Source organism: Sus scrofa, chromosome 2 (assembly GCF_054392235.1).
Source record: "Sus scrofa isolate SSC_HxYL_T2T_F1_AM1 chromosome 2, Sscrofa_HxYL_maternal_Yorkshire_Landrace_v2.0, whole genome shotgun sequence".
NCBI lineage: Eukaryota > Metazoa > Chordata > Mammalia > Artiodactyla > Suidae > Sus > Sus scrofa.
Window position 1 is genome coordinate 324752 of NC_139384.1, and position 24628 is coordinate 349379.

Genomic DNA, 24628 nt, shown 5'->3' on the forward strand with positions numbered 1-24628 from the left:
TCAAGACCATCAAATAATTTACTGCGATTCAGCCTGTGCCCAGCGGGCCGGGGAGGGGGCTGGAGGAGAGTGACAGCTGGGGTGCCAGTGGCGTCAGTCCACGACAGTCCGTGCAAAGCGTCCTGGGAGGCCTGCGGCCACTGTGGCCGCCGACCGGGGCTGGCCGGGCGCCGGCGGCACTTCCTTCCTTCCTCCTTCCTCCTTCCTCCGCGTGCGCCTCCTCCCCGCATCCGCCACCTCTGCGCCCCAGCGCCCAGCTGCATGGAGGCCCCGCAGAAGGTCCGCAGACGGGGCAGCGGCGGTGTCAGGAGAGCAGGCACTTGCAGCTCAGGCAGCCGGGGCCGCCCTCGTCGGGCGGGCTCAGCTTGCGCACCTTGTGCTGCCGGATCTCGCGCACCAGCGTGTAGAAGGCGTCCTCCACCCCCTGGGACGAGAGCGCGGGCTCAGGGCCGCCCCGCCGCGGCGCCGCCCCGCCCCTGGCCCACACTCGGGGAGCAGGGGCCCCAGGGCCACCGGTCAGGAGGCCTCTTCCTCAGCAGCTCCCCCACAGCCCACGAAGGGGTCAGGGCCGACAGGGGACCGCCCCCCCCCGGGGGGGGCCCCCAGGGTCACCGCTCCGGCCTGGCTCAGGGCAGCTCTCTCCGGGGACCTCCACCTCCCCCCTTCCATCCGGGGACACTTACAGCAGGAGGGGCTGCTGGGTCACGGGGGTCCCGGAGGGTCCCAGAGGGTCCCGGAGCCGGAGCCAGAGCCAGAGCGGCTGCCCTGTGTCGAGGGAGAGGGGGCGGTGAGCGCTGCTGCGGGGCGGGGCGGGGCGGGGCCCTGGCCGGCTGGGGGCGGGGCTCCGGCTCACCTGTCGGGTCTTGGCTGAGGTCTCGATGTAAGGGATGCCATAGCTGCGAGCGAGGTCCTGGGCCTGCCGAGACTCCACGGTGCGCGCGGCCAGGTCACACTTGTTCCCCACCAGCACCATGGGCACGTCGTCCGAGTCCTTCACCCGCTTGATCTGCTCCCTGCAAGGGGAGGTGTGAGCCAGCGGGCAGGGTGCCGGCGTGCTCTGGGCCCCCAAGCGAGGCCCGCGGGCAGCTCACCTGTACTGGTGGATATCCTCGAAAGATTTGGTGTTGTTGATGGCGAACACGCAGAGGAAGCCCTCCCCGGTGCGCATGTACTGGTCCCGCATGGCACTGTACTCCTCCTGGCCCGCGGTGTCCAGGATGTCCAGCAGGCACGTCTCCCCGTCAATGACCACTTGCTTCCGGTAGGAGTCCTGAGGGGGGGACACCACTTAGGGACCTCTGGCCCGCCCGGGATGGGCTGTTCACACCACCAGCCCCTCCCGCGCTCCTCTCGTGCCCGCCCAGGACCTGTGACGAGGGGAACCCGTCCTGCAGAGCGGGCAGAAGACAAGCCCACATCGGGATGCGGGCTGGAGGCTCACCTCTATGGTGGGGTCGTACTCATCCACAAAGTGGTTCTGGATAAGCTGGATGGTCAGGGCACTCTTCCCCACACCTCCAGCGCCCACCACCACCAGCTTATACTCCGTCATCGCTCCTCAGGAGGCCACAGCACAGGACTGCAGTGGAGGAAGCAGCATTCAGCGTGGCCAGACCATGCAAGACAGGCCCGCTGAGCTCCCAGGGCCCGTACATCCAGGTAACAGGGGTCGCAGCCAGAACCGCGGCCCCGCGGCGCACCTGTGACACCTCCAGCTGCACTTAATGACTGCGGGAGAGAAGCAGGGAACCGGCCCCAGAGGCAGGGCTGACAGGAGGGAGCATCTCCCAGGCACGCACCCGAATTAGAAGGTGCTGGATAGGCAAAAAGCCTGAACTGGAGGCACCGCGGGCTGAGGTTACAAGCGCCCCCCATGAGAACAGGTCTTGCCACAGTGGCGGGCCAGGCAGCATGCCCAGACAGGCCTGTGGCAGCCAACAACCAGCTCCAGGCCCCTCCGGGCATGCTGGTGCATTTGACAAGTATTCACTGAGTGCCTACTGCATGCCAGGTGCTGTTCCAGGCACAGGGTGACAGGCAGTCGGGAGGAACCCCTACCGACAAGCTCAGGCCACGCTCCAAGCCAGACTCACATAAGTGAAAATAAAGGGAAACCTGCGGCGCCCTCTCGGCATAAGAACTTTGGGGAACATAAACCAAGGCAGGTGAAGAGGCCGGCAGGGGCCAGGGCTCCAGGAAGCAGGAGCTGATCAACAGGAAAAGACCTTGTGTGGCACAACGGAACAAGCGAGAAGGGAAAAAAAGGGCCTGGGGCCAAGGCCCCCCAGCCCCAGCTGGAGATGTTTAGACAGGGTAGGTACCCTGCGGGGACAGAGGGCAGTGACTTCCTAAACTCTAGGTTTGCCTGGTGTGTGTGATGGCCGCCGGGTGCCCGAGTTCTTCGCAGGGATCCTTGGAACGCTGCAGGGGGAGAGACTTTGCCCAGGGCCATGGTCATGGGCGGGCCTCGGCTCGGGGAGCAGTCAGAGAACAGACTGAGAGCGCTTGCGGGGCCCCAGAAGACAGGGCCCGGGACCTGGAGTCGGAGGGGCTGGCCTGGGCGAGGCAGGGCGTACCAGCCGCCGCCTGCAGCCCCAGCCGCAGCGCCCCGCCCGCCGCCGCCCGCGGCTCACCTGCGCCCCCGCGCGCCCAGCGAGAACCGCGGGCCCCCGTCCGGCCCGGCCCCCGCCGCCCCCCGTGGTCCCCGCCGCACTCACCGCTCACTGGCGCGACTGCCCCCGGGGCCGGGGCCGGGGCCGGGGCGGGGGCGGCGGCGGGGGCCGGGGCCAGGGCGCGCGGCTCGCCCAGTGCATGGGCTCCGTCCGCGGCGGGTGCGGCTCCGGCAGCTGGCTGCGGACTCTCGACCGGGCCCGCGCACGCCCCGCCTCGCCCCCGTCCGTCAACCAGGCGCGGCCCGCCATTGGCTGCGCCTGCCGGGCCCCGCCCTAGAGCCTCTTCGCCCCGCCCCGGTTGGCCGGGAGGCCCGCCTGTCAGATGCCTCGGGCCGGGCGGGGCTTCCGGGAGCGGCGCGGAGGGCGGTGTCGGCCCTGGTGGCCCGCGTGGGCCGCGGCCTGTGGGTCTTGGTGGGCCGGCTGTGGGGTCCGGGGGAGGAAGCTGCTCCGTGGACGGCCCGGACTCTCCCAGGAATAAGCAGGGCCCTCAGGGAGACAGAGATCCCGCGGAGAAGCGGGTCGAGGCCCGTTGCGGACTGGGGCAGGGTCCTCAGGGCCCAACTCGAGCCCCGCACCGGGCCCCTCGGCCCTCGAAGTTGCTCACGGGTGCGCCCACGCGCCCCAGGCTCTCCCTGCGCTGCGCAGCCCACCGCAGGGGGTCGGGGAGCGGAGGGGACAGCCCGGGGGCCGAGCCTCAGGGAAGATGGAGCCCGCGAGGTCAGCACCGCAGACACGCGGGGACCCGGGGCCGTAGAAAATCGGAGCGGCTGCGGGGAGGAGGGGCAGGGGCAGGTGGCTCCTGGAGGCGCTCCTACCGCTCCCGGGACGCCTGGCAGCTTCGGCGGGGTCGTTGGTCTCAGCTCAAATCTTACGTCTAGGGCCTGACGGGGGCGTCTGAGCCCACGGAGCATTGAATCTGGCCAAGTGTTTTTACCGGGGGTTGGGGGGGGGCTACTCACGTAGCGACTGGCGCTCGGAGAAGGGCCCCTCTTCTCCATCCCTCATCACCAGTTTCCCCCAATTTGGGCAGACCTTGCAGACTCCCTGTCCAAGCAGCTTCCCCCAAACCCGGAGGTCCCAGCGCTGCAGAAGCTCACCCTGAGGCCCAGTTAGCAAAAGGTACCCAGCAAATCCAACCCAGAAGGGGGTGAGGTGAAGTCTCCTTCATCCGAGGCGCAAACATGCCCACCGGCCCTCCTTTAGAGGCTCTCAGAAACACGTTTTCAGCATTTTAGAAATTTTCAAAGTAACGAATAAACGCATCCTGCTTGTTTACCAGAAAAAACGGTGCATTACACGTATGGCCAAACCTCCCTCGGCTCAGCCGGCACCCCCTTCCATCCCTACTCCTCCCGCGCCGGCTCCGCGCTGCTCCCCAGGAGCTCACCCCGCTGAGGCCTCGACCATGGCAGGCCCCCGGGGGTCCGCCCCTGGCCCCACGACCGCGCCCACCCCACCCCGGCTGTGTCCCCCCCACCCCGGCAGTCTAGCGCGCTGCGCCGCGCCGGCGACAGAGCTCGGCTGGTGCCTGACGCACGTAGACGCGAAGTAAAGGCGGACAAATGAAAACGGGCGGCGGCGTCCCTCGCCGGCGCGGACACTCTGGACTCCCCTCTAGGTGTCCAGGTCTGCATTTCCCTCGTCTTCAGAGGGTCCTGTCCCACAGCGCGCCCTTTTGTCGTGGCGTCGGCCGCACTGGCAGGTGGAGGTAAATCCCGCAGGGCCTGGGCCTCAGTCAGGGACGACCCTACAGGGGCGCCTCTCGCTAGAGAAAGGTGGGCGCGAGTCTTCACCCCAGATCACCTTGCGGGGGTCGACACCGGGCCTGTCTGCGCCCGCCAGCTCCGTGGCGTCTCACCTCGCCACCCTCCCTCCCGGCTCGAGGGGCGCTCACACGCTTGCCGGGCGGAACAGCGCGAACCCCCGAGCGGGTGGGCGGCCGCCAGGCCTGGCCGCCGGCCCTAGCAACCGTTGCTAAGGGGGCGTGGCTCGACCGCGCGGAGCCTGGAAGGTTCCCGAGACTCATGAATATGTGCACTTTCAGCAGAGGCCCCGCCCCCGTTGCCTTGGCGCCCGGGCCCCTCAACCCCGAGGCCGGAAGAACAACCCCGAGTCAAGGCGAGCGCCCGGCGGAGGAGGGTGCCCAGGGCCAGGCCCCCGGGGTGGGGGCACCGGGCCGACCCATCAGGTGAGAGCCCAGGGCGCCTTTGGGTCCCGGGCCGCAGGCCCAGCTATCTCCCCCGTGCCAGGGAGAAACTGCGGCCGAGGATGAAGCAGCAAATCCAGCGGGGTCCCAGGAATACCCCAGATGTCAAGTGTGGCCCCCTGGGGACCCAGCCCACATCCCCTGACCAGTGCTCTGAGGGGTGCACAGTCACCGGGACAGGAGAGACCCCAAGCCCTGCGCGGGGACCCAGAGCCCTCGGGTTTCCAGAGTGGAGAACTAGGAGGGGAGCCAGCCCTGTCCTCAGAGGGATGGCGGGTGGAGGGACACAAAGAGCCCACAGGCCAGGCCAGGAGTTGGCATTAGCCCAGGTGGTGGAGGGAGAAGGGCGCCCTGGTGTCCAGCTCCAGGAGCTCGTGGAGCGGCAGGGCAGGATGGGCTCAGGGCTGTGACCAGGGCAGACAGGTCCAGCCAGTGATGGATGTGAGGGGACAGTGTCTAGATGGAAGCCGCAGCCTCTCACCCAGGCGCTGCTCCCAGGAGCCCAAGCCCCTGGGCTAGATAGGACCCATTCTCTGGATCTGTGAACAGGACCTCAGGGCAGCTGCTGTTGGGCGCAGAGAAAGAGGGTAGTGCCCTGGCATTCGAGGCCACAGCCCGGTCACCCCCCACACCTTCCCCTTAGCCCAGGGCTGGCAGCTGGGGGGTGGGGGAGCTGGGCAGCCTCTTCCCAGGGGCCCGTGGTGGGGCCCTCCTTCCAGGTTTGGGGGCCTGTCACCAGCTGAAGGAGAGCCGACAGCAGAGGAGCATTTGGAAAGAAATCCTGGCCAGAAACTCCATGAGGCCCTGCAAGCCCTTAACCTTCTTGGATCCTTGGTGCAGGGTCACTTTCCAAACAAGGGACATGGAGCACAAGGCCCAGTCCTCACTCCCGCCTCCTCATCAAAGCCCAGCCGGGGTGCGGGTGGCTCTGGATGTGGTGGAGAGGAAGAAGCTTGAGTGTACCCCCAGGAGCCTGATACAGATGAGAGCAGAGGCCAAAAGCTGCATCTGCCAAATTCGCTGATTTTTAGGGGAGTGTTTAGAGCCCCTGTTCTGGACACTGGCCCTAGCAGGCGAGCGTCCTCCCCACACAGAGCCCATGCTGTCTTGGGGCAAAGCCCTCAACTAGGAGGGTCCGTCTCATCAGGATGTAAATCCAGGAGATCCTGTTGTGGCTCAGTGGTTAACAAATCCGACTAGGTACCATGAGGTTTTGGGTTCGATCCCTGGCCTTGCTCAGTGGGTTAAGGATCCGGCGTTGCCGTGAGCTGTGGTGTAGGTTGCAGACAGGGCTTGGATCCCGAGTTGCTGTGGCTGTGGTCTAGGCCGGTGGCTACAGCTCCAATGAGACCCCTAGCCTGGGAACCTCCCTATGCCGTGGGAGCAGCCCGAAAAAGGCAAAAAGACCCCCCCCCAAAAAAAAAAAAAAAAAAAAAGAAGGATGTAAATCCAGGAAGGGCAAAGGGCAACAGGGAGCCCAGGGGTGGGGTCAGCAAGGCCCTGACCTGGGGGGACGGGGCAGCCAGGGTGTTCCCAGCAGACTTCTGGCTCGACCCCCAGAGATGATTCCAGGGTCTGGGGCGAATCTTTGAGGAGCAGAGCCAGGTGAGCCTGTGCGGCAGGTGGACCTGAGACATACTGGCGAGCCTCCCCTGGGGTCTGGGCGTAACACTCAAGAGGACAGGACGCCAGGGAGGCCAGCCTACAGGGGGATAGTCCAGAGCAACCGGCCAGGGCCCACTTTGGAGAGGGTGGAGGTGGGGTGGAGAGAAGTGGGAATTCGAATGAAGGCCAGGTATCTGCATTGGAAGGGCCAAGAGGGACCCAACATCGGTCACCCGCGTGGCTGTCTTCCTCGTCAGCCAGGCCAGGTCACTATCAGGAGGTCAAAGGGACCTAAGGGCCAGCCCCAAGGCTGATGGCCCTGCCGCCCCTGCAGCTGCTCACCTCCGGGCCCTGTGACCTTGGCCTAGCCTGTCCCAGGTCCCTTGGGTGTGGTGGCGTGGCCAGGAGGCCCACCCGACTCTGTCTTGCAGGTGCCGCTTGGGGCCACATGCTGCCCTCTTGCCCAGATGTTTGACCTACGGTGGGAAAAGGCAGCTGCCTCCAGGTGAGGGGCCGCAAGGGTGGGGAGGGGGGCCCCCTAGACTGGGACACCATCAGGTGGAGAAGGCCACACAGCACAAGGCCTGAGGTAGAGGCTTGCTGCTGTCACCACAGGCAAGTGAGCAAACGTGACCCGGCTGCAGCTTCCCCAGCTCTCAGCCTACATGGGCCTCAGAGTGGAGGCAGGAGCCCAGCAGCCCTCGCTGGGCCCTGAGGACGGCAGAAACCCAGGGTGGGGTGGGTGGCCTGCCCGGGTTGGGGGTGAGTCCAGGCTGAGGGAGGGGACTGCAAGGCCACCAGGTAGGCTGAGATTTCACTGTCAGAGCCTCTGGGGCCAAGGCAGCCTCCCAGGCTTGCTGTGTGTAGGAAGGGTGGAGGGCTGGGCGGGTCTCAGCTGGGCTGTGGACCAGAGGAAGAGCAGACTTCTCAGGTGTGCCCTCTGTCTACACCTGGCAGGTTGGATGTGAATGGATCAGGCCTGGGACAGGGCCCATGGGCCTCGGCCAAACACAGCCACTGTCCAAGTGCGGGAGCTGAGCTGGCTGGGCCTGCACAACCCCTGCCCCCAGATCAAAGACCGGGGCAGCCATGGGGGCAGCCAGAGCCAGCAGCTGGGGGAGGAGCACCTGGCGCCCACCCGGCTGGTGAGTGCAGGGGGGGCTCAGGCCGCGGGGGCCTGTGTGGCTGATAGATGCTCTCAGCTCCACTCTGTCCCCTGTGCCTTCTCTTCCCTTGGTGCCAACCCTGCTGCTGGTGACAAAGACATCCTCAGGCATTTGAGCCACAGAAGGGCCCTAGCCAGGCTCTTCCACAGATTTGCTGAGCACCCACTGTGTGCCAGGCTCCAGGAACCCTTCCATGGACCAGAGAGAAAACCCCTTGTTCTGTGGGAGACAAGGTGACAGGCCATCAGAGTGCATGACCGACAGAATAAATGAACCACGAGCAAAGGAAGCAAAGGGTGGGCTGGCTATGTGGGCGCCCTGGGGTCCTACTGACTGTGTCTAGGGCACCATTAAAGCCTTTCTCCCAAACCTGGGGTACAGGGTCACCACCCCTGCCCTGAGGCCCAGCTGGCTCACACCCAGTCACCTCAGCATGTTATACCCTGTACCTCCCAGCAGCCTGACCCCTTCCCTTTCTGGCCACACTGAAGGCCCGGCGCTCCCCCAGTGCCCCTTCAGCCCCCTACACACTGGCACTGAGTGAGAGGCACACGGGGAGGGGACCCCACCAGCACTCAGCTGGAGGGAGCCTGGCTGCCTGAGACCCCCGCTTCCTGACCAGCTGGAGAAAGGTCCAGGCCTGGTGGCTGCAGGTGGACGGGACTGGAAGGGCCCGCCAGCCCCTCTCCGCCTGCCTCTGGAAGCCCTGTGTGTGTGCCGCTCTCCAGCTGTGCCTTCAACGCCTGCAGCTCCCAGGGTGCTGGTCCAGCATCCAACCATCAGGACTGCTCCCTCCACCCCCTGCCACCAACCCGCTGCACAGGCCTCTGTGCTGGGGACATGCCTTGATTAGAGCCACTCTGTCTGCCAGGGGCCTCCCCATTCTCCACCAGCTGCTGGCTGGAGAGCGAGCCTGCCTGTACGAACACAGCCCAAACACTGCTGTTTCTGACGGCCAAGGTCAACCTCATCCAGCAGGGCCCTCCAGCTGTCAGCAGGCCAAGACCACACGTGCTTTCCAACATGTGTGAGCCCCGTGCATGCCACACCCAAAGCCACACCGGAGGTCATTTCTGAAGCATTTCTCTCTCTGTAGACTCGGCCACTGGAACCTGGGGGGAGTCTCAGGCCACCCGGAGCATGTGGCAACCAACTTTATCCCCGAGGCTGAGCCTTCCTGGGTCATTCTGATTCCAAGCCCTTCTTAGTGTATTACTGATCTGAGTTGAGAAACCAGTGTATGTTTCAAGCCCACAAGTGCCAAAATTCTTGGGCCGCACCCACAGCATATGGAAGTTCCCAGGCTACGGGTTGAATCTGAGCTGCAGCTGCAGGTCTACACCACAGCCACAGCAACGCGGGATCTGAGCCGTGTCTGTGACCTATACGCAGCAGCTCACGGTAAGGCGAGATCCTTAACCCACTGAGGGAGGCCAGGGATCGAACCCACATCCTCATGGATACTAGTCAGGTTCATTACCACCAGGTCACAACGGGAACCCTTAGAGCCGCTTCTTGTGGTGCCTCACCAGTGAGGCATGGCCAGCTCACTCTGCCACATCTTGCTCTCCCCCAACGTCACGAGTTCGCTGTGTGCTTCTCTGCCGTCCAGGATGCTGCAGGAGACCCTTCTACCAAAAATCCCCTTGTCACAGGACACGGGTCTCCATCTTTCAGCTCCAGTCACACTCATGTCCCTGCCACCTCCCTCCAGCCCCAAATCCAGTGTCTCATCTTTCACTCCTTGTTATGGTAGCTATTAGCACTGTGTCTAGGCCCCAAGCTTTCTAAGGGTCAGTTATTGCTCTAATGCTGCTGTGTAACCGACACTCCCAGACTCCCTGGCTGCTGGTACAAGCATACCGTCCACAGGTTTGAGGGAGGTTCGGGCTCTGCCACGCTCAGCAGAGGCTCTGAGCTGCGCTGGGTCTGTTCCATGGGTCTTGTTTGGACACTGGCACCCTTCTGAGCAGGCTCTCCTCTGGCGGTGGCACCACCAGCCACACGCCGTTACCACCTCTGCTCCTGTCCCACCACACGTATCGCCCAGCCAGAGCCGATCGTGGGCGCAGTCAGTGGGGGTGAGACAGGGAGACGGTGCCAGCCTCATGGCCAAAGGCAGGACTGTCACGAGGGGATGGGGGTGTGACTGCTGCCCAGTCCCCAGAGCTGACTCCTCACTGACCTTTGCAGCAGGCCCTGGCTCAGGCCGGTGACCTCCGACAGGTGAGCGTGCTGGAGCTGTGCGTGGACACCCGCAGGAACAGCCTAGGGAACTTCGGTGAGAGCCCCTCCCTGCCCACTCCCGCCCCAGCACGGCCAGGCGGCTCTCAGAGGGGCCGCTTGTTCTGGCCTTGCCCACCAGTCTCTGGTCTGTGACCCCTGCACCCCTCTCTCCAGGGACGGAGGCCTCAATCTCAGTGCCCATTCTTGAAGGGAGACAGTAGCTCAAAAGCCCTCTCCCGGGCTTTGGGTGCCCAGGGATGCTGGCTGGGGTTCCCCAGCTCTGGAACCCCCATGTGAGCTAATGGAGGAAGCTCTGGTCTGGGGGTGCCTGCAGTGCTACGGAAGGTGACTTGGGGGCAAGACCCAAGCTGTGGCCACACCCACGCCAGTGGGGCTCCCCACCCTCTGGAGTCCAGTGGCCTCGGGCCTCTGTGTGGCCCTGTGCTCTCAGGCGCCTTCTGCACCTGGCCCTGCAGGTCTGTGAAATTCATGGCCCCAAGGCTGCCATGGGTCTTGTTTGGACACTGATGGCCTCAGAGCAGCCATCGAGTAGCGGGGGCCAAGGGGTGCAGAGGAGTGGGCTGGAACGGGGGCCGGGGGCAGGGCCTGAGACTGAGCAGTCCTCCCTGTGGCCCCACAGGGGTGCACCTGCCCAACCTCAGCCAGCTGAAGCTGAACGGCAGCTGCCTGGGTTCTCTGAGGTGAGCACCTTCGGGGGTCCTGCCCTGCCCTGGTTGGGCCCTGCAGGGGCTGGGGGAGAGCTTGGTGGGGGTGAGGGCTCCCTGGGAATCCTGCTGGCTCCAGCTCCCTGCCCTAATGCCCACCCTTCCGCCTGAGTCTGCGCCACACGTGTCGCATCACCCACTCCTGGTCAGTTGGAGGCACGGGCTGAGGGTGACCATTGCTGCCCAGAGCCTGCCGTCAGGGTTGGGCTGTTCGCATCAGGCTGTGTGGCTGACGAGGTCTCCAGGGACCTTCTGTGGTGCCCAAAAGGCACCCACTGCCCTTCGGCAAAGGATCCCCAGTCGGCGAGCTTGGGCGACTCCACACCAACCAAGGCTTGGGGGTTTTGGGCGTTCTCACGCCTTCCTTGCAACCCAGGGCAGTGTCCCTGCTCTGGGGGCCGGGAGCTTGCCTGGTCAAACCGGTCACCATCAACCCTTGTGCCAGTGAGGAGAGCAGATGGGCACAGCCGCCGCTGAGCAGGCCAGACCCCAGTGCCCCTGCTCTGTGAGACACAATAGCATTTTAATAATTAACTTAAAAGACGAAATTGAAAACCGAGGCCAGATTGAGGTTTCTGTTTACCTCACTGGGCTGGAAAGAACAAAGCTCAAGTGATGTCAGAGATTCTTTGGGTGTTGGAACAAAATGGGTTTCAGGAACACACTGCAGCCAGGCAGCCATCGAAGGCAGCAGGATCCAGTCCCAATTCTAAAAAGTCCTCCTGATGGTTTTGTTTGTTTGTGGTTTTTTTGCTTTTGTCCTTTTTAGGGCTGCACCTTCGGCATATGGAGGTTCCAAGGCTAGGGGTTGAATCAGAGTTGTAGCTGCTGGCCTACACCACAGCCACAGCAACGCGGGGTCCGAGCTGCATCTGCGACCTACACCACGGCTCACAGCCCCACCAGATCCTTAACCCACGGAGCGAGGCCAGTGATCGAACCCGCAACCTCATGGTTCCTAGTCGGAGTTGTTAAGCACTGCGCCACGACGGGAACTCCCTCCTGATGTTTTAAGTGGGCTGTAAGTGTCCGGTCATTTCCAGACGAGATGGTAAAGGTATTATTAAGACCTTTATAAGCCTCTGGTGGTGTCTCCTGTTCATACTGCTGCTTGGCAGACACACAGCAAGAAGAATTGGCTACGACAGTTGAGCGACTAGAAATGGAAACAAAAGAGATCCGAGACTGAGTGGCCCCGGCGCAGCCAGAGATGAAGCCAGGGACCCCCGGTGGACACCAGCCGCCAGGGCTCCTGCCCAGGCCCTGAGCCCGCGCACAAGGGAGAGCGATAGGCGATGGAGATGGAAAATCACATTTACTCCTTCACTACCAAGGCTTACACGTGAGCTCAAAGAACAGTACAAACACACAGAAAATAGGGAAAATAAAGGGTGGAACCATGAAGGGAAGTGGAAAGCATCACAACGCTAAATATGGCGTTCCTTGCGGCCGCGCAGCAGGTTCCGGGGCCAGCTTGGTGGCTCCAGCAGCGCAGGTTCGATCCCTGGCTGGAGAACGACCACATGGTGTGAGTGTGGCCAAAAAATAAATAAATACCAATTAAAAGTAAGCTCAAAAATAAACAGGATGCACATTTGTAACAAAGCACAATAGTTATAAAACAAAAAATCCATTCCAAGAAAAAGGAGTCATACATACATTTTATGAAAATGTGTTCTGCTCCTTGATAACAGCCCTGAAAAGTGTAAGGAAACGTGAAGTTTTCTGTTGTGGAATCCTGAAACTTGCCCGCATCGTGTTTGCACATGTCTGTGAAGCGAAAGGGAATAAACATTTGTAGAAGAAAGCTGATGAAACGGGACCGTCCCAGTGGTATCAGAGCTTAGCTGCTGACACAGACACTGCGGCCGCTAAGCAGAGAGTCGCAGAGGCTGGAAGGGAAACCCGGAGCGTCCCTGCCGTCCGCCGCGGCCTGTGGAGGTTCCCAGGCCAGGGGTCCAATTGGAGCTACAGCTGCCAGCCTACACCACAGCCATAGCAACACAGATTCCGAGCCAGATCCTTAACCCACTGAGCGAGGCCAGGGATCGAACCCACAACCTCATCGTTCCTAGTCGGATTCGTTTTTGCTGCGCCACAACGGGAACTCCCATGTTTCCGTCTTTTAAATAAGTTCTTTTGTATCATTTTTATTAGATACCACGGATAAGTGCCATGGGTCTCTTTTTTCTTTGTGGCCACCCTGTGGCCCATGGAGGTCCCCGGCCAGGGATCAGATCCAAGCCACAGTTGTGACCCACATCACAGCGGTGGTCAGGGCAGATCCTTCGCCCGCTGTGCCAGGTCACGGGTCAAACCTGCGTGCCGGTGCTCCAGAGAGGCCACCCTTCCCGCTGCGCCACGGCGGGAATCCCAGCATTGGTCTTTGTCTGAATCGCTTCATGAATGTGACATCCCTGGTCCCTCCGTGCTGCTGCAGATGGCATCAGTGCATCCTTTTATGGCCGAGTGCTCGTCCATGGTATGTGTGTGCCACATCCTCTTTACCCACGCCTCTGTTCGTGGACGTTTAGGCTGCTTCCCTGCCATGGCTGTTGCGAACAGTCCTGCGGTGAACATCGGGGTGCGCGTCTCCTTTTGAACCAGAGTTTGCTCTGAACCCTCACTCTTGCATTTGAGTTTTACAGTCATCTTGGTGGGTTTCACGCACCATCGTCTTTCTGGAGTCGGCGGGGGTGGGTTATCAAAATTCACGCGCTAATTTGGGTTAATTTTTAGGTTGTACATCCCTGAATATGGTATAACTTTCCATTCATCTGTTCTCTTTTCAGTAGAGTCTTTAAACTTCCCCCGTAAAGTTGTTCTCCTATAAAAGTTAGAATGCTTTTGACTGCAAGCTGCAGGAACTTGGGTCCACCTGGCCTGAGCTCCTGAGCAGGGAGAAATTAGTCACCCCTTCAGTGTGACAGGATCATGGGCCAAACCTGTCCCGAGCACGGAAGATCCATCAGGGAACAGAGCCGGTGAGAAGCCCCGTCTCTGGCGTGGACGAGGGTGTCCTGCAGGGTGTGACCCTGTGTCCCACGCAGGTCCCCTCACCAGGCTGGGGCTGCTGCAGCCACGCTGGTGGCCTGAGGGCGTGAGTTGGTCTGCGGGGGTCGCTGAGCCGAGCACCGGGTGCCAGGCGGCTGGCACAGCCGAGATCACCGCTCGCAGGTCTGGAGGCCGCAAGTCGAGACGGCCGAGGCATCAGAAGGCCCCCTGTCAGTATCGGTTCCTTCGAAGACGGAGGGAGAACCCCCGATTCCTCGCCCTGGGAGAAGCTGGCCTTCTCTGGCCTTCCTCGGCCTGCAGGCTCACCACCTTCATGCCCAGCGGCCTTCTTCCTGAGTCCATGTCCAAAGCGCCCCCCCCTTTTTTTTTTTTTTTTTTTTTGTCTTTCTGTCCTTTCTAGGGCTGCACCCGTGGCATGTGGAGGTTCCCAGGCTAGGGGTCTAATGGGAGCTGTAGCCACCGACCTACGCCAGAGCGACAGCAACGCGGGATCCTTAACCCGCTGAGCAAGGCCAGGGATCGAACCCTCAACCTCATGATTCCTAGTCGGATTCATTCACCACTGAGCCACGACGGGAACTCCTAAAGTGCCCGTCTTTATAAGGACACCTGTGTACTGGATCAGGGCCCTGCTCCAGTGTGACCTCATCTCAGTGACCTATGTCTGCAGAGACCCTGTTTCCACATCAGGTCCCATTCTGAGGTCCTGGGGTGAGGACTCTGACACATGAATTTGAAGGGGCACAACTGATCCCGTAACAGAACTGTGCCCTCCGGTGTGCACCAGAAGAGCAGGGAGAAGGTTCCCAGCCTTCTCACTGGGTTTCTTTGGCCAGAGCTGCCTTGTGTATACACTCTCGTACACCGGCCCAGAGCAGGGGCCTGGGGGCATGATGGGCATGGATCAATCAGCAACCCCACCTGCACCCCGCTGCCCCTTGGGACAGGGCAGGATGCCATCCTCCTTGGAAGGTAGGACTCCCTGAAACCAGAACTAAATTAATCCCACACATTTACAGTATTTTAATAATCACGCATGAGGTCCTGTTCGTGTTATTTTTTGATGGTTGCAAACGTCAACACTGTGTTGATTTAGAATCAATTTTTTTAAGTCGGTAAAACTATGGATTTTTATAAACGAGCCTGTCACCTCTGACAATACTGTACCTGTGCTTTATACTTACAGCAATATCGCCAAATGATTTGTTTTTTGTCTTTTTAGGGCCACACCTGTGGCATGTGGAGGTTCCCAGGCTAGGAGTTCAATTGGAGCTGTAGCCACCGGCCTCCACCACAGCCACATGGGATCCGAGCTGTGTCTGCGACCTACACCGTGGCTCACGGCAGTGCCGGACCCTTAACCCACTGAGCGAGGCCAGGGATCGAACCCGTGTCCTCACGGATGCTCGTTGGGTTCATTAACCACTGAGCCACAACCGGACTCCAGAATTCAACTACTGTGTGAATTCGCTTGCATTTCTGTACTGATGGCCACATCATCGGCAAGTCTCAAGCGCCGGCTTTCATTCCCATCCTCCTGCTTCTTCCTCTGTCTCGCTGCTTCGGCGGGACCTGCTGACCCGCACAGTGTCAGACAGAGGCAATGACGGCAGCAGGCACTTTGGTTTGTTTCTGATCTCAGTGCGTATGTGTCTGTTGACGTGATCACAAAATGATATTTCTCTATTGGTCCATTCATGTGCTGGATTCCGCTGATGGATTTCAGGGTTAACTCATCCTTACATCCTTTCAGTAACTCTACTTGACAAATTATTTTATTTTTTGTCTTTTTTTAGGTCTGAAGTTTCCCGGGCTAGGTGTTAAAACTGGCGCTGTAGCCGCCGGCCGACACCACAGCCACAGCAACCCCAGGTCTGAGCCGTGTCTGCAACCTACACCACAGCTCATGGCAACGCCACATCCTTAACCCACTGAGCAAGGCCGGGGATCGAACTTGCGTGCTCATGGATACTAGTCGGATTTGTTCCTGCTGGGAACCCCATGAATTATTTTAAAATCGTTGTGACATTACAACATTTGCTTATCAGTTTTCACATCTGTTTTCATGAGTGACAGCCCTTTAATGCCCCACCGGGTACGTCTCTGGTCCGGGAATCAAAGATTGACTCACAGGGCCTCCTCCCTTTTGTTGGTCTCCTCAACTGCTTAACTTTTGAAACTTCCCAAACCAGAAATTATCGTAGCAGACCGAGATTGTCTATTCTGTGACAGAACTTACTTTTAAAACTGGTCGCTATCCGGGGACCTGGCTGGGATGGGCGAGGAGGGTAAGGACCATTTAGTTTCTTCAGTGGCCATCAACTTTCCTTTCCTTTGGTACCAGCTTTGTCTAGGTTTTCAAGAATGTCGGCCTGGGGTTTGTCCATAATGACCTTTTGTGCTTGTAAAGGGCTGCTCTGGCCGCACTTGCTCCTCTTTTTAAATCCCATGCCGTGGGTGCCCTGCGCACCTGTTCATCCGTGGTCGGTCTTGCCGGAGGATGTGGTCTGTTAAGTTTTAAAGAATCAGCCCTGGGCTCCTAATCCTCTCTGAGGTTTCTCCAGTTATTACTAGCTTTTTTTTGCTCACGATCATATCTTTCTGTCAGGTGCTTTTTGTTATTTGCTGCTGTTCTTTTTTCTGACTCCTTGAGCTGTGTGCTTAGCTTAATGGTTCTAATTCTTTCACTTTTTTGATGCATATATTTAAAGTTCTTACTTTCTCTTTATGTGCAGCTTTAGGCAGGGTTCCACAAATTTTGTATGCTTTTTTTTGTCGCTGTCTTTTTAAGGCCACACCCGTGACATATGGAAGTTTCCAGGCCAGGGTCAAATCGGAACTGCAGCTGCTGGCCAACACCACAGCCGCAATAACGCCAGATTCAAGCCACACATCTGCAGCCTACACCACAGCTCACAGCTACACTGGATCCTTTACCCGCTGAGCAGGGCAGGGATCAAACCCGCGTCCTCATGGATACCTGTCAGGTTCACTACCTCTGAGCCATGATGGGAACTCTTGTACACTTTGCTTTTTGTCATCAGCTCTGAGTATTTTGTAATTTTCCTATTTAATCTGAGATGAAGCCAAATCTGCTAATTATTTCCGAGTCTGTATCCCTCTATGGTAATAGGATCCCCTGTTTCCGGTGGGGCATGCGGCCATCCAAAGGCAGCTTGAGGCTCCTGTCCCCCTTGCAGCCACATCAGGCCCTGCATCTCAGGATGAACCACAAGCCACAAGGAGAAAGGTGTATGCAGACTCTGAAAAGAAGTGGAATGAGGAGTTCCCGTTGTGGCTCAGCGGTTAACGAATCCGACGAGGAACGATGAGGTTGCGGGTTCAGTCCCTGCCCTTGCTCAGTGGGTTCAGGACCCGGTGTTGCCGTGAGCTGTGGTGTAGGTCGCAGACGCGGCTCGGATCCCGCGTTGCTGTGGCTCTGGCGGAGGCGGGCGGCTACAGCTCCGATTTGACCCCTAGCCTGGGAACCTCCATGTGCCGTGGGAGCAGCCCTAGAAATGGCAAAAAAAAAAAAAAAAAAAAAAGACCAGAAAAAGTGGAATGAAACAACACCACCACCACGGACATGAAGACAAGCTGGAATGAAATACTGCAGGAAAACCAAGGACGAGATTGTAGGAAGATGAGGTGCTGGAAAGGAACACCAATTCTCCGTGAGAGGAGTTTAAACTATCCCAGAGTCAGAGGGCGGATGGCCGAGGCCTGGCACCTGCGCAATTTAATGGCTGCTGAAGCAAACGGCAACAACAGAACGAGTGCTTGTAGCCTAAAGAAAACTTGTCAGATGTAAAAGAAGACCTTCATCCACAGGTTGAAAGAAAAAATTGAAACTGAATTGCCAACACTGAAACACACCCCAATAAAGTCACCGGACTTCAGGATTAAGACAGCCTTGGGGGCACCCAGAGAAGAGACCGAGACTGCCTTTAAGAAAAAAATAGGGAGTTCCCGTCGTGGCGCAGTGGAAACGAATCCGACTAGGAACCATGAGGTTGCGGGTTCGGTCCCTGGCCTTGCTCAGTGGGTTAAGGATCAGGCATTGCTGTGAGCTGTGGTGTAGGTCACAGATGCGGCTCCAATTTGGCGTTGCCATGGCTGTGGCATAGGCGGGCAGCTGTAGCTCCGATGAGACCCCTAGCCTGGGAACCTCCACATGCAGCGGGTACGGCCCTAAAAAGACAAAAGGACAAAAAAAAAAAAAAAAAAAAGGAGTTCCTATCGTGGCGCAGTGGAAACAAATCCAACTAGTGTCCATGAGCGTGCAGGTTTGATCCCTGGCCTCGCTCAGTGAGTTGGGGATCCAGCATTGCCGTGAGCTGTGGTGTAGGTTGCAGATGGGGCTCAGATCCCATGTTGCTGTGGCTCTGGCGGAGGCTGGCGGCTACAGCTCCGATTAGACCCCTAGCCTGGGCACCTCCATATGCCACGGGTGCGGCCCTAGAAAAGACAAAAAAAAAAAAAGAAAAGAAACCAAGTTGCAGTGGCTGTGGTGTAGGCTGGCAGCTGCAGCTCTGATTCGACCCCTAGCCTGGGAACCTCCTGCATTATGCCACAGGTGTGACCCTAAAAAGAATAAAAAGAAAAATAAAAGGTATTTCTCAGACTTCTCTGTAGAAATACTCAAAGTCAGGAGACGGCAAAATGATGTCTATACAGCCCAGTGGAGAGAAGGTACGAGCCAAGAATTTCCTACCCAGCCAACATTTTTGAATGAACTAGAGACCAGGGAAGACAGTTGGCTTAGCCCATCTCGAAGGACACCCTGGCTGACCCCATGGGGGAAGGAGCTATCTAGCCCACCGGCACTGCAGCTGTCTGGCACAAGGGCAGCACCCCGTGCCAGGCCCAGGCCCTCCAGGGTTGGGTTGGGATGGACATTCTGCCCAAGGCCGGGGGGGAAGGAGGGGGCCCCTTCCTCAGCCTGGAGACCACCACAAGCCACAGTCACACCTGCTCCTGCACCTGAGAGCCTGATGTGGCTGGTGGCACGAGGCATGGCACGGCACGGGGCCTTCACGCCGCAGACACGGCCCTCCACCCCAGGAGAGCACTGACCAGCCGACCCTGCCTTCTGCAGGGACCTGGGCACGGCCCTGGGCCGCCTGCAGGTGCTGTGGCTGGCTCGCTGCGGCCTGGCGGACCTGGATGGCATCAGCTCTTTCCCGGAGTTGAAGGTGGGTCTGCGGCACCCAGGGCGGGGCGGGGCCGGGGCGGGGCCTGTCTGAGTCCCTGACCCCTGCCCTGCTGCCCCAGGAGCTCTACCTTTCCTACAACGGCATCGCAGACGTAAGCCCGCTGTGCCTGCTGGAGCAGCTGGAGGTGCTGGACCTGGAAGGCAACTGCGTGGAGGGCCTGGGGCAGCTGAGCTACCTGCAGCTGTGCCCGCGGCTGGCCGTGCTCACCCTAGAAGGCAACCCCGTGTGCCTGCGGCCAGGTCCCGGCCCCGCTGACACGGTGCGCGTGGGGGGTGCCGGCGGGGAGGTGTCTGTGGCTGCAACCAGGCAGCAGGAGACCCCGGCCCATCCCCAGGGCACACCCACTGCGTCTGGGGGCTCCTTCACCTCAGGCCCGGCAGCTGCCAGTGTGCCCTCCTAGGCCAGGATCAGACTCCAAAGGGCCACGCATGCACATGCCAGCCCAGCCCAGGCGTGTGCCCCGCGAGGCCCATGCACTTTCCAGGGAGAACCACTCGTGTTCTGTTCGGTCTCCACAGAGAGTCAGGTGCAGAGACACACACACTCACACACCCCCGTGCAGGCCCTAGAGAGCCTCCCCAGCCCCACAGACACGCGCTCACCCGCCAGGGCCAGGCACAGCCCGGGCTCACACCTGCCCAGCTGCAGTGGCTGCACTGGGCCAGAGCTCTGAGCTCAGGCAGCTCCACAGACCAGAGGGCACCACTGGACCCTGGTGGTGAGCCTGGAGGGTGAGAGCCCAGGGTCCCCACAGTCTCTCGGGTCCCAGAGTGACCCAGGCTGGCCCGGCAGCCTGGGCAGAGTGGGGCAGCATCATCAACCCCCAGCTCCCCTCCCCTGCCCCCCAGTGGGAGTGGAGGAAGCAGCTCCGGGACCTGCTGGCTTGCGGGCCCGCTGGACTCAGGCCTGCCACTGCTATCCTGCAGGTGCCCGAAGGCTACAACTACCGGGCAGAGGTGACGAAGCTCATCCCTCAGCTGCAGGTCTTGGATGAGGTGCCAGCCACACACACGGGCCTGCCGACCTCCCGGAAGCTGGACCAGGACTGGCTCATGGTGAAGCAGGCCATCAAGAAAGGCAGTGTCCTGGACAGCCCGCTCCCCGGGCTGGGTATGCGGCCAGCCACCACGGCCCAGCCAGGGCTGCCCACCCAGCCTGGAGACCTCACCTGCCAAGCCCCAGCCCCCACCCACAGGCCCCTCAGAGAAGAGAGGGGCATCCTGGGTCCCCAGCCTGCCCACCTGCCCTCAGGCCAGCAGCCTCCCTACAAGCAGCACCTGGGGGGTACAGGGGGGAGGGTCAACCCCCCCCCATGGTCCTGGGCCTTTGGCACATAGATGCTGGGGGGGGGTCCCCTCCTCTGTGCACAGAGTTCAGGTGGGGGTCTCCTGGGCTGGCTGGCTGGCATGGGCCTTGGTGACCTCTAATTTCGACCCGTGGGCAGGTCGTCCCCATGGACCCCCTACTTGGAGACTCGGCCCCAAGCTGTCCCCCCCCGAGATCCAGCCCTGGGTCCCCAGACCCTGGCCCCTCTCCCTGCTGGTCCCTGGAGGTCCCCTGCCTGAAGACCTTCTTCCCAAGGGCCTGGCCCCAGAGGATGATGCCAGCAACCTCACCCACGGTAAGTGACCCTCCTTGGCACGAAGCTGACCCCAGAGCCCCTCAAGCCCAAACCAGGTCTGGCCTCACCCTCTTCTTCAGGTGCCGGCCGGGTCCTCTGCGGGAACCCCACCAAAGCCCTGCAGGAGCGTCGGCACCAGGGCCAGGTACCCCTGCCCCCACAGCTGGGCCCACGTCCCGGCCTGGCGGTCCCTGCCCTATAGCCCCCAGCACTCCCGCACCCTCCGCAGCTCAGTCCTCCTGCCTCCAGGTACGGCCCAGCCAGCCCCCTCAAGCCGTGCCCCTAAACCCGCCCTCTCTCTTCCCAGGCCTGGGTGTACCCAGAGAAGCTGCCCCCTCACAGGCCAGAAGACCTGGCCACCGGGGTCTCCACCCCCAGGCCTGACCCCGTGGACAGCCGTGACCTCCGGGCCTCAGCCGGGCTTCAGGCCTTGAGGGAGCCACGCCTGCGGTGGGTGCTCCTTGTCACCCTTCCCCGGGCCCTAGCACCTGTGTGTCCCAGCTGAGGGGGCTTGTGTCCAGGACCTGCCTTGACTGAGTGGTTGCTGCTCCCCCAGGTGGCTGGAGGGGCTGGTCACGGGAGCCCAAGGCTGGGGTCAGAGTCTCCCATTTGGGATTTTGGCTCCAAAGAAGGGACAGGGCTGCAGCCTCTCTCCCTCCCCGCACCCCAGACCCCTTCCCCGTAGGCGCCTGGAGTCCGGAGAAGAAGGGACCACAGCCCCCTGGGGCCCCCAGAGGGCCCCTGAAGAACAAGAGGACGAGGCTGGGCCCGAGCCTCGCTCCAGACCCCCGAGCCTGGTCCCAGGTAAGGAGAGTGACCGCACACACCTCCTCAGACCAGCGGGCATCGACTCCGCCCGTGCCTCAGGCAGGCTCCGCCAAGATGGGCATGCCAGGGGGCTGGGGGCTCACAATCAAAAGGCTCCGACCCCAAGTGCCCCTCCCCTGTCCCAGGGACCATGAGGCCACCAGGGCTGGATGAGGGCGGGAGAGAGAAGGTCCTCCAGAGACAGGCGGTGTGGACGGAGGCCTGAGGGCTCCTGACTGAAAGGGCGCGTGGTCCCGGGAGTGGGCGCCCTGAGGGGCCAGGACCGTGAGCTGATGGGCCCACGGGGAAGTTCTCAGGGGAGCGTGGCCCAGGCCAGCAAAGGGAGGAAGGCCACCGGCTGGGCAGGAAACTGAGGCAGAGGGGTACTGCCCTTGCTCGGCAGACAGGGCCTGTGCAGGGTTTGGGACACAGACTTAAGCCGGGCAAGGCCCTCCCTCGAGGACACGGCCTTCGGAGTGACCATGGCTGAGTGGAGCGAACACAGGCACTGTTTGAGAGAGCCCTCCCCCTGAAGGGCCCGGGAGGGTTCCTGGAGGAGGGGTCTGAACTGACCCGCGTTACAGTCGGGCGGGCAAACCCGAGGAGGGGGGCACGGGACTTGGGGGCAGCAGGTGTGTAGGCTCCAAGACTGGCCGAATGGTCCCCGGTGGGGTTAGGGCTGGGGGCATCAAGGGGGCCCGGAGGGAGGGAGCTGGCAGGCTGGGCTCTGTGGTGCTGGCTGGCTGCTGCCCGGGGCTGGGCCAGGGCGGGGAAGGTGGGCTCGAGACCCCTAGTGGAGGGCGGAGGGAGAGCAGGCAGGCGGCCGGCAGGTGTGGCTGGAGGGGCGCCTGGGCCTCCTACTCCAGTCCACCTCCAGGTGGGCACTAGGTGACCATGGCCGCACCTACCCAGTGTGCCCTCCGGTGGCTGCCAGGGCCTTGCACTACAGGGGAGATTTGGGCACAGGCCCAGGGCCACTAGCCTGTGAACACACCCTGGGGGACGGGACCCAGTGACCGAGAGCCAGAGCCCAGCCTCCCCCAGAGGTGGGTCCAGCTCAAGTAAAGGTCAGAGATCACAGGGCCGAGGGGCCACAGCTTCCCTGGGGAGCCCGGGAGGGGCAGCAGAGCGCTGAAGGCCTCTGGGAAGGAGCCACAGCGGGCACTGCAGCTGCTCCCGTGGGGAACTCCCCCAACAGTGACTCTTCGGGGGCTCTTGTCTGACATGCTGTCTCTGTCCTTCTTTTCCAGAGACTTCCAGGACCTTGGACTACAGCCTGATCCCCTCTCCGCCCAAGTCCCTCATGTCATCTGACAGGGGCAGCAGCTGGGGGTCCACAGATCTGCAGTTCCGGGGGCGCCGGCTTAGGGCCCTGGGGACTTTGGGGTCTGACCCGGGTCAGGGGCTGGCTGCAGTGACTGCCCTGAGAGCCCTGGAGGTGGCCTCAGGCCCCAGCCCTCGAGCCAGAGGATGTCCAGGCCCAAAGCCAGCACCAGATCCAGCTGCCAGACCCCTGGCCTCCGGTGCGTGTCACACCTGAACCCCATCACCACAGCCCAATCCCTCCCTAGCGCCAACCCCCACCCACTGCCAGGCCGGCCTGGGCTGTGGCCAGTGGCCCCAGTGTGGTCTGGGGAGCACCATGTGAACCCTGGCCTCACAGATCCCGGAGCATCTGGGTGAGTGTGGGGGAGGGAAGTGGGCCTGGCCCAGGAGAGGACCCTCCTGGTGGAGGGAAGTCAGGCGTTGGGACCGCCAGGGGTAGGCAGAGGGAGAGCCCAATGCCCCACCTCAGGCCCAGCTGGCCCCCTCTTCCATGCGGCCTGGCCTTCTCAGGAGGCACAGGTCTGGATGAGAGTGGGTTGGTCCCAGGCCCAGGAGGCTGGAGCTGGGCTCTGTCCATTCCCAGGCCGGCCCCCCGGCTGTCCCAGGGCGCTGAACCACCGCGGGGCTGCCGCGGTCCCGCGGGGAGGGGAGGCGCCTGCCCTAGGCCAGCCTGGGTGTGGCCAGGCCTCCCATCCCTGATGGACTTGCGGGTCCCCCGGCGGCCAGTTCCCTCCTCGCGGGGCAGGCCAAACGAGGGAACTGGCCAAACGAATCATTTGCGACTCTCAGGTGTACAGAAACGCGGTTTACTTAGTAGGCGGCGTGGGTTCAATAAATTATGCACCTGGCACCGCCTGCCTCCGCGCTTTCTTCCCCGCATCGCCCGCTACAGTCACCGGGACGGCGCGCAGCGCGGGCCCTACACCGGCCGTAGAGAGTCCGCGGTGATGGGCGGGCAGCTGAGGAAGCGGAAGCCGAACCTGCTCTCGGCCGTGCTCTGCACCGACAGCGCCACCATGGGACAGCCGCGGTCCACGCGCTTCCGGCACACCTGGGGGGGCGGAGCCTGAGAGGGGCCGGCTGGGGGCGGGGCCTGGGGAGGAGCGGGAGGGGCCGGGCCGCCCCGACGCCCGCCGGCCTGCACTCACCCGGACTTTGCGTTCCCTCCTAGGCTGGCGGTCCTCGGGGCCCAGCCCGGTCTCTGTGGGGGACCGTGGACGATGGTGGGGCGGGGTCGGCCGGCCGCCCCCTCCTGGCCGTCCGCCCCGCTCTCCGCGGCGCTCCCCACCGAGCTCTCACCCGGGAGGGCGGGCAGGAGCTCCGGGCGGTTCGCCACGCCCTCGGGCCGCGCTGGCACCTCCCGCTGGCGGAGGGGCTGGCCGGTGCTCAGGCGGGGCAGTTCGACCCGCGTCCTGGGGTGCGGGTGGGGGGTGCGGGTCGTGAAGGACAGAGTCGGTCCGCGGGAGGGCGTGGTCCCGGAGGAGACCGGGGCCTGGGAGGTGGGGACAGTCCTGGGAGGGGGTCTGCCGTCTTTGCCAAGAGTCAGGTCCTGGGGAACACGTTTGGACTGAGAGACCCGCGATCCGCACCCCGGCCTCCCACGCCTGGGCCGAGCCTCCAGCCTCCGACCCTTGCGCGCGTTTCGAAGCTGGGGCTGCTGCTCCGTGAGTTCGGCTCCGGGCCCAGCCTCCTCTGAGAAAGGACACCGATCGATGGACAAGTCGGTGTTGTCAGCGTATATTCTCGAGTCGGGGGCCACGCTGTACGGGGCCTGGTGCTGGCTGAGGACCTGTGGGGCCGTGAGGGGCGCGTGTTCACCCTCACCCCGCAAGGCCCGCCCGCCCTCCCCTCGCCCGGATCCGCACTGACCTCGCCTTGGGTGTTCAGGAGGAGGGTCACGCAGCTCCGGCTGGAGTGGAAGTGGACGGGCCTCCTGCCCAGGGAGGAGCGCTGCTGCTGCTTGGTGTTGCTGGGCGCCTCGCCCCATACCTGGGGACGATGCAGGGGGCGGCGGGTGAGCACCAGCAGGGGGCCAGGGCGGGG

The 24628-nt window shown here is 62.0% G+C and overlaps 4 protein-coding genes across 29 annotated transcripts in view; 2 read left to right on the forward strand and 2 right to left on the reverse strand.

The window, feature by feature from the left end:
• HRAS (HRas proto-oncogene, GTPase) lies at positions 1–4597 on the reverse strand. 7 transcript variants are annotated; one of them, XM_085010351.1, is made up of 6 exons: positions 4531–4597; positions 1442–1579; positions 1092–1270; positions 854–1013; positions 684–765; positions 1–424 (listed from the first exon to the last, which is right to left on the reverse strand). In XM_085010351.1, exons 2-5 carry the CDS (start codon positions 1550–1552, stop codon positions 703–705), a joined length of 513 nt encoding a protein of 170 aa, XP_084866477.1. In that variant the 5' UTR covers positions 1553–1579; positions 4531–4597; the 3' UTR covers positions 1–424; positions 684–702. The 7 variants fall into 7 exon arrangements, with proteins under 7 accessions (XP_084866477.1, XP_084866476.1, XP_020938213.1 ...); XM_085010350.1 differs by having other exon boundaries at positions 4476–4597; XM_021082554.2 differs by lacking the exon at positions 4531–4597 and adding an exon at positions 2718–2862.
• On the forward strand, positions 2314–3903 carry LOC146405003 (uncharacterized). Its single transcript, XM_085010345.1, has 2 exons — positions 2314–3389; positions 3703–3903. The coding sequence occupies exons 1-2, from the start codon at positions 2451–2453 to the stop codon at positions 3772–3774; spliced, it is 1011 nt and encodes a 336-aa protein (XP_084866471.1). The 5' UTR covers positions 2314–2450; the 3' UTR covers positions 3775–3903.
• Positions 4185–23435, forward strand: LRRC56 (leucine rich repeat containing 56). 5 transcript variants are annotated; one of them, XM_021082551.2, is made up of 13 exons: positions 4185–4380; positions 6915–6988; positions 7441–7628; positions 9843–9930; positions 10516–10576; positions 18714–18810; positions 18890–19090; positions 19758–19941; positions 20276–20452; positions 20533–20597; positions 20760–20902; positions 21123–21256; positions 22510–23435. In XM_021082551.2, exons 3-13 carry the CDS (start codon positions 7452–7454, stop codon positions 22797–22799), a joined length of 1617 nt encoding a protein of 538 aa, XP_020938210.2. In that variant the 5' UTR covers positions 4185–4380; positions 6915–6988; positions 7441–7451; the 3' UTR covers positions 22800–23435. The 5 variants fall into 5 exon arrangements, with proteins under 5 accessions (XP_020938210.2, XP_084866464.1, XP_020938209.2 ...); XM_085010338.1 differs by lacking the exon at positions 4185–4380 and adding an exon at positions 4783–4860 and having other exon boundaries at positions 10516–11266; positions 18140–18810; XM_021082550.2 differs by lacking the exon at positions 4185–4380 and adding an exon at positions 4783–4860.
• The window catches only part of LMNTD2 (lamin tail domain containing 2), a 6132-nt gene continuing 4879 nt past the window's right edge, over positions 23376–24628 (reverse strand). For 10 of the 16 annotated variants that reach the window (XR_014836651.1, XR_014836653.1, XR_014836652.1 and 7 more), the window contains exons 11-14: positions 24455–24574; positions 23885–24374; positions 23734–23786; positions 23376–23636 (exon numbers count right to left, since the gene is read on the reverse strand). Coding sequence is in view for 13 of the 16 variants with exons in the window: in XM_085010308.1 (XP_084866434.1) it covers positions 23505–23636; positions 23734–23786; positions 23885–24374; positions 24455–24574 (795 nt within the window). In the remaining 3 variants the exon portion in view is untranslated. Of the gene's footprint in view, positions 23787–23884; positions 24375–24454; positions 24575–24628 lie in introns of all 16 variants that reach the window. The other 6 variants (XM_085010306.1, XM_085010305.1, XM_085010311.1 and 3 more) reach the window with 2 other exon arrangements.

What these genes read in the sequence shown, in the direction of transcription:
- LRRC56 (XM_021082551.2), top strand. Translation starts at nt 7,452, where the DNA reads ATGGATCAGGCCTGGGACAGGGCCCATGGGCCTCGGCCAAACACAGCC. An exon ending in TGCCAGCAACCTCACCCACG is followed by an intron (nt 20,453 to 20,532) that starts GTAAGTGACCCT and finishes CCTCTTCTTCAG; the next exon opens with GTGCCGGCCGGGTCCTCTGC. An exon ending in ACCCCCGAGCCTGGTCCCAG is followed by an intron (nt 21,257 to 22,509) that starts GTAAGGAGAGTG and finishes CTTCTTTTCCAG; the next exon opens with AGACTTCCAGGACCTTGGAC.
- LOC146405003 (XM_085010345.1), top strand. Translation starts at nt 2,451, where the DNA reads ATGGTCATGGGCGGGCCTCGGCTCGGGGAGCAGTCAGAGAACAGACTG. An exon ending in GGGAAGATGGAGCCCGCGAG is followed by an intron (nt 3,390 to 3,702) that starts GTCAGCACCGCA and finishes CAATTTGGGCAG; the next exon opens with ACCTTGCAGACTCCCTGTCC.
- HRAS (XM_085010349.1), bottom strand. Translation starts at nt 1,552, where the DNA reads ATGACGGAGTATAAGCTGGTGGTGGTGGGCGCTGGAGGTGTGGGGAAG. An exon ending in GAGGATATCCACCAGTACAG is followed by an intron (nt 1,014 to 1,091) that starts GTGAGCTGCCCG and finishes CTCCCCTTGCAG; the next exon opens with GGAGCAGATCAAGCGGGTGA. An exon ending in CCTCAGCCAAGACCCGACAG is followed by an intron (nt 425 to 853) that starts GTGAGCCGGAGC and finishes CTCTCGTCCCAG; the next exon opens with GGGGTGGAGGACGCCTTCTA.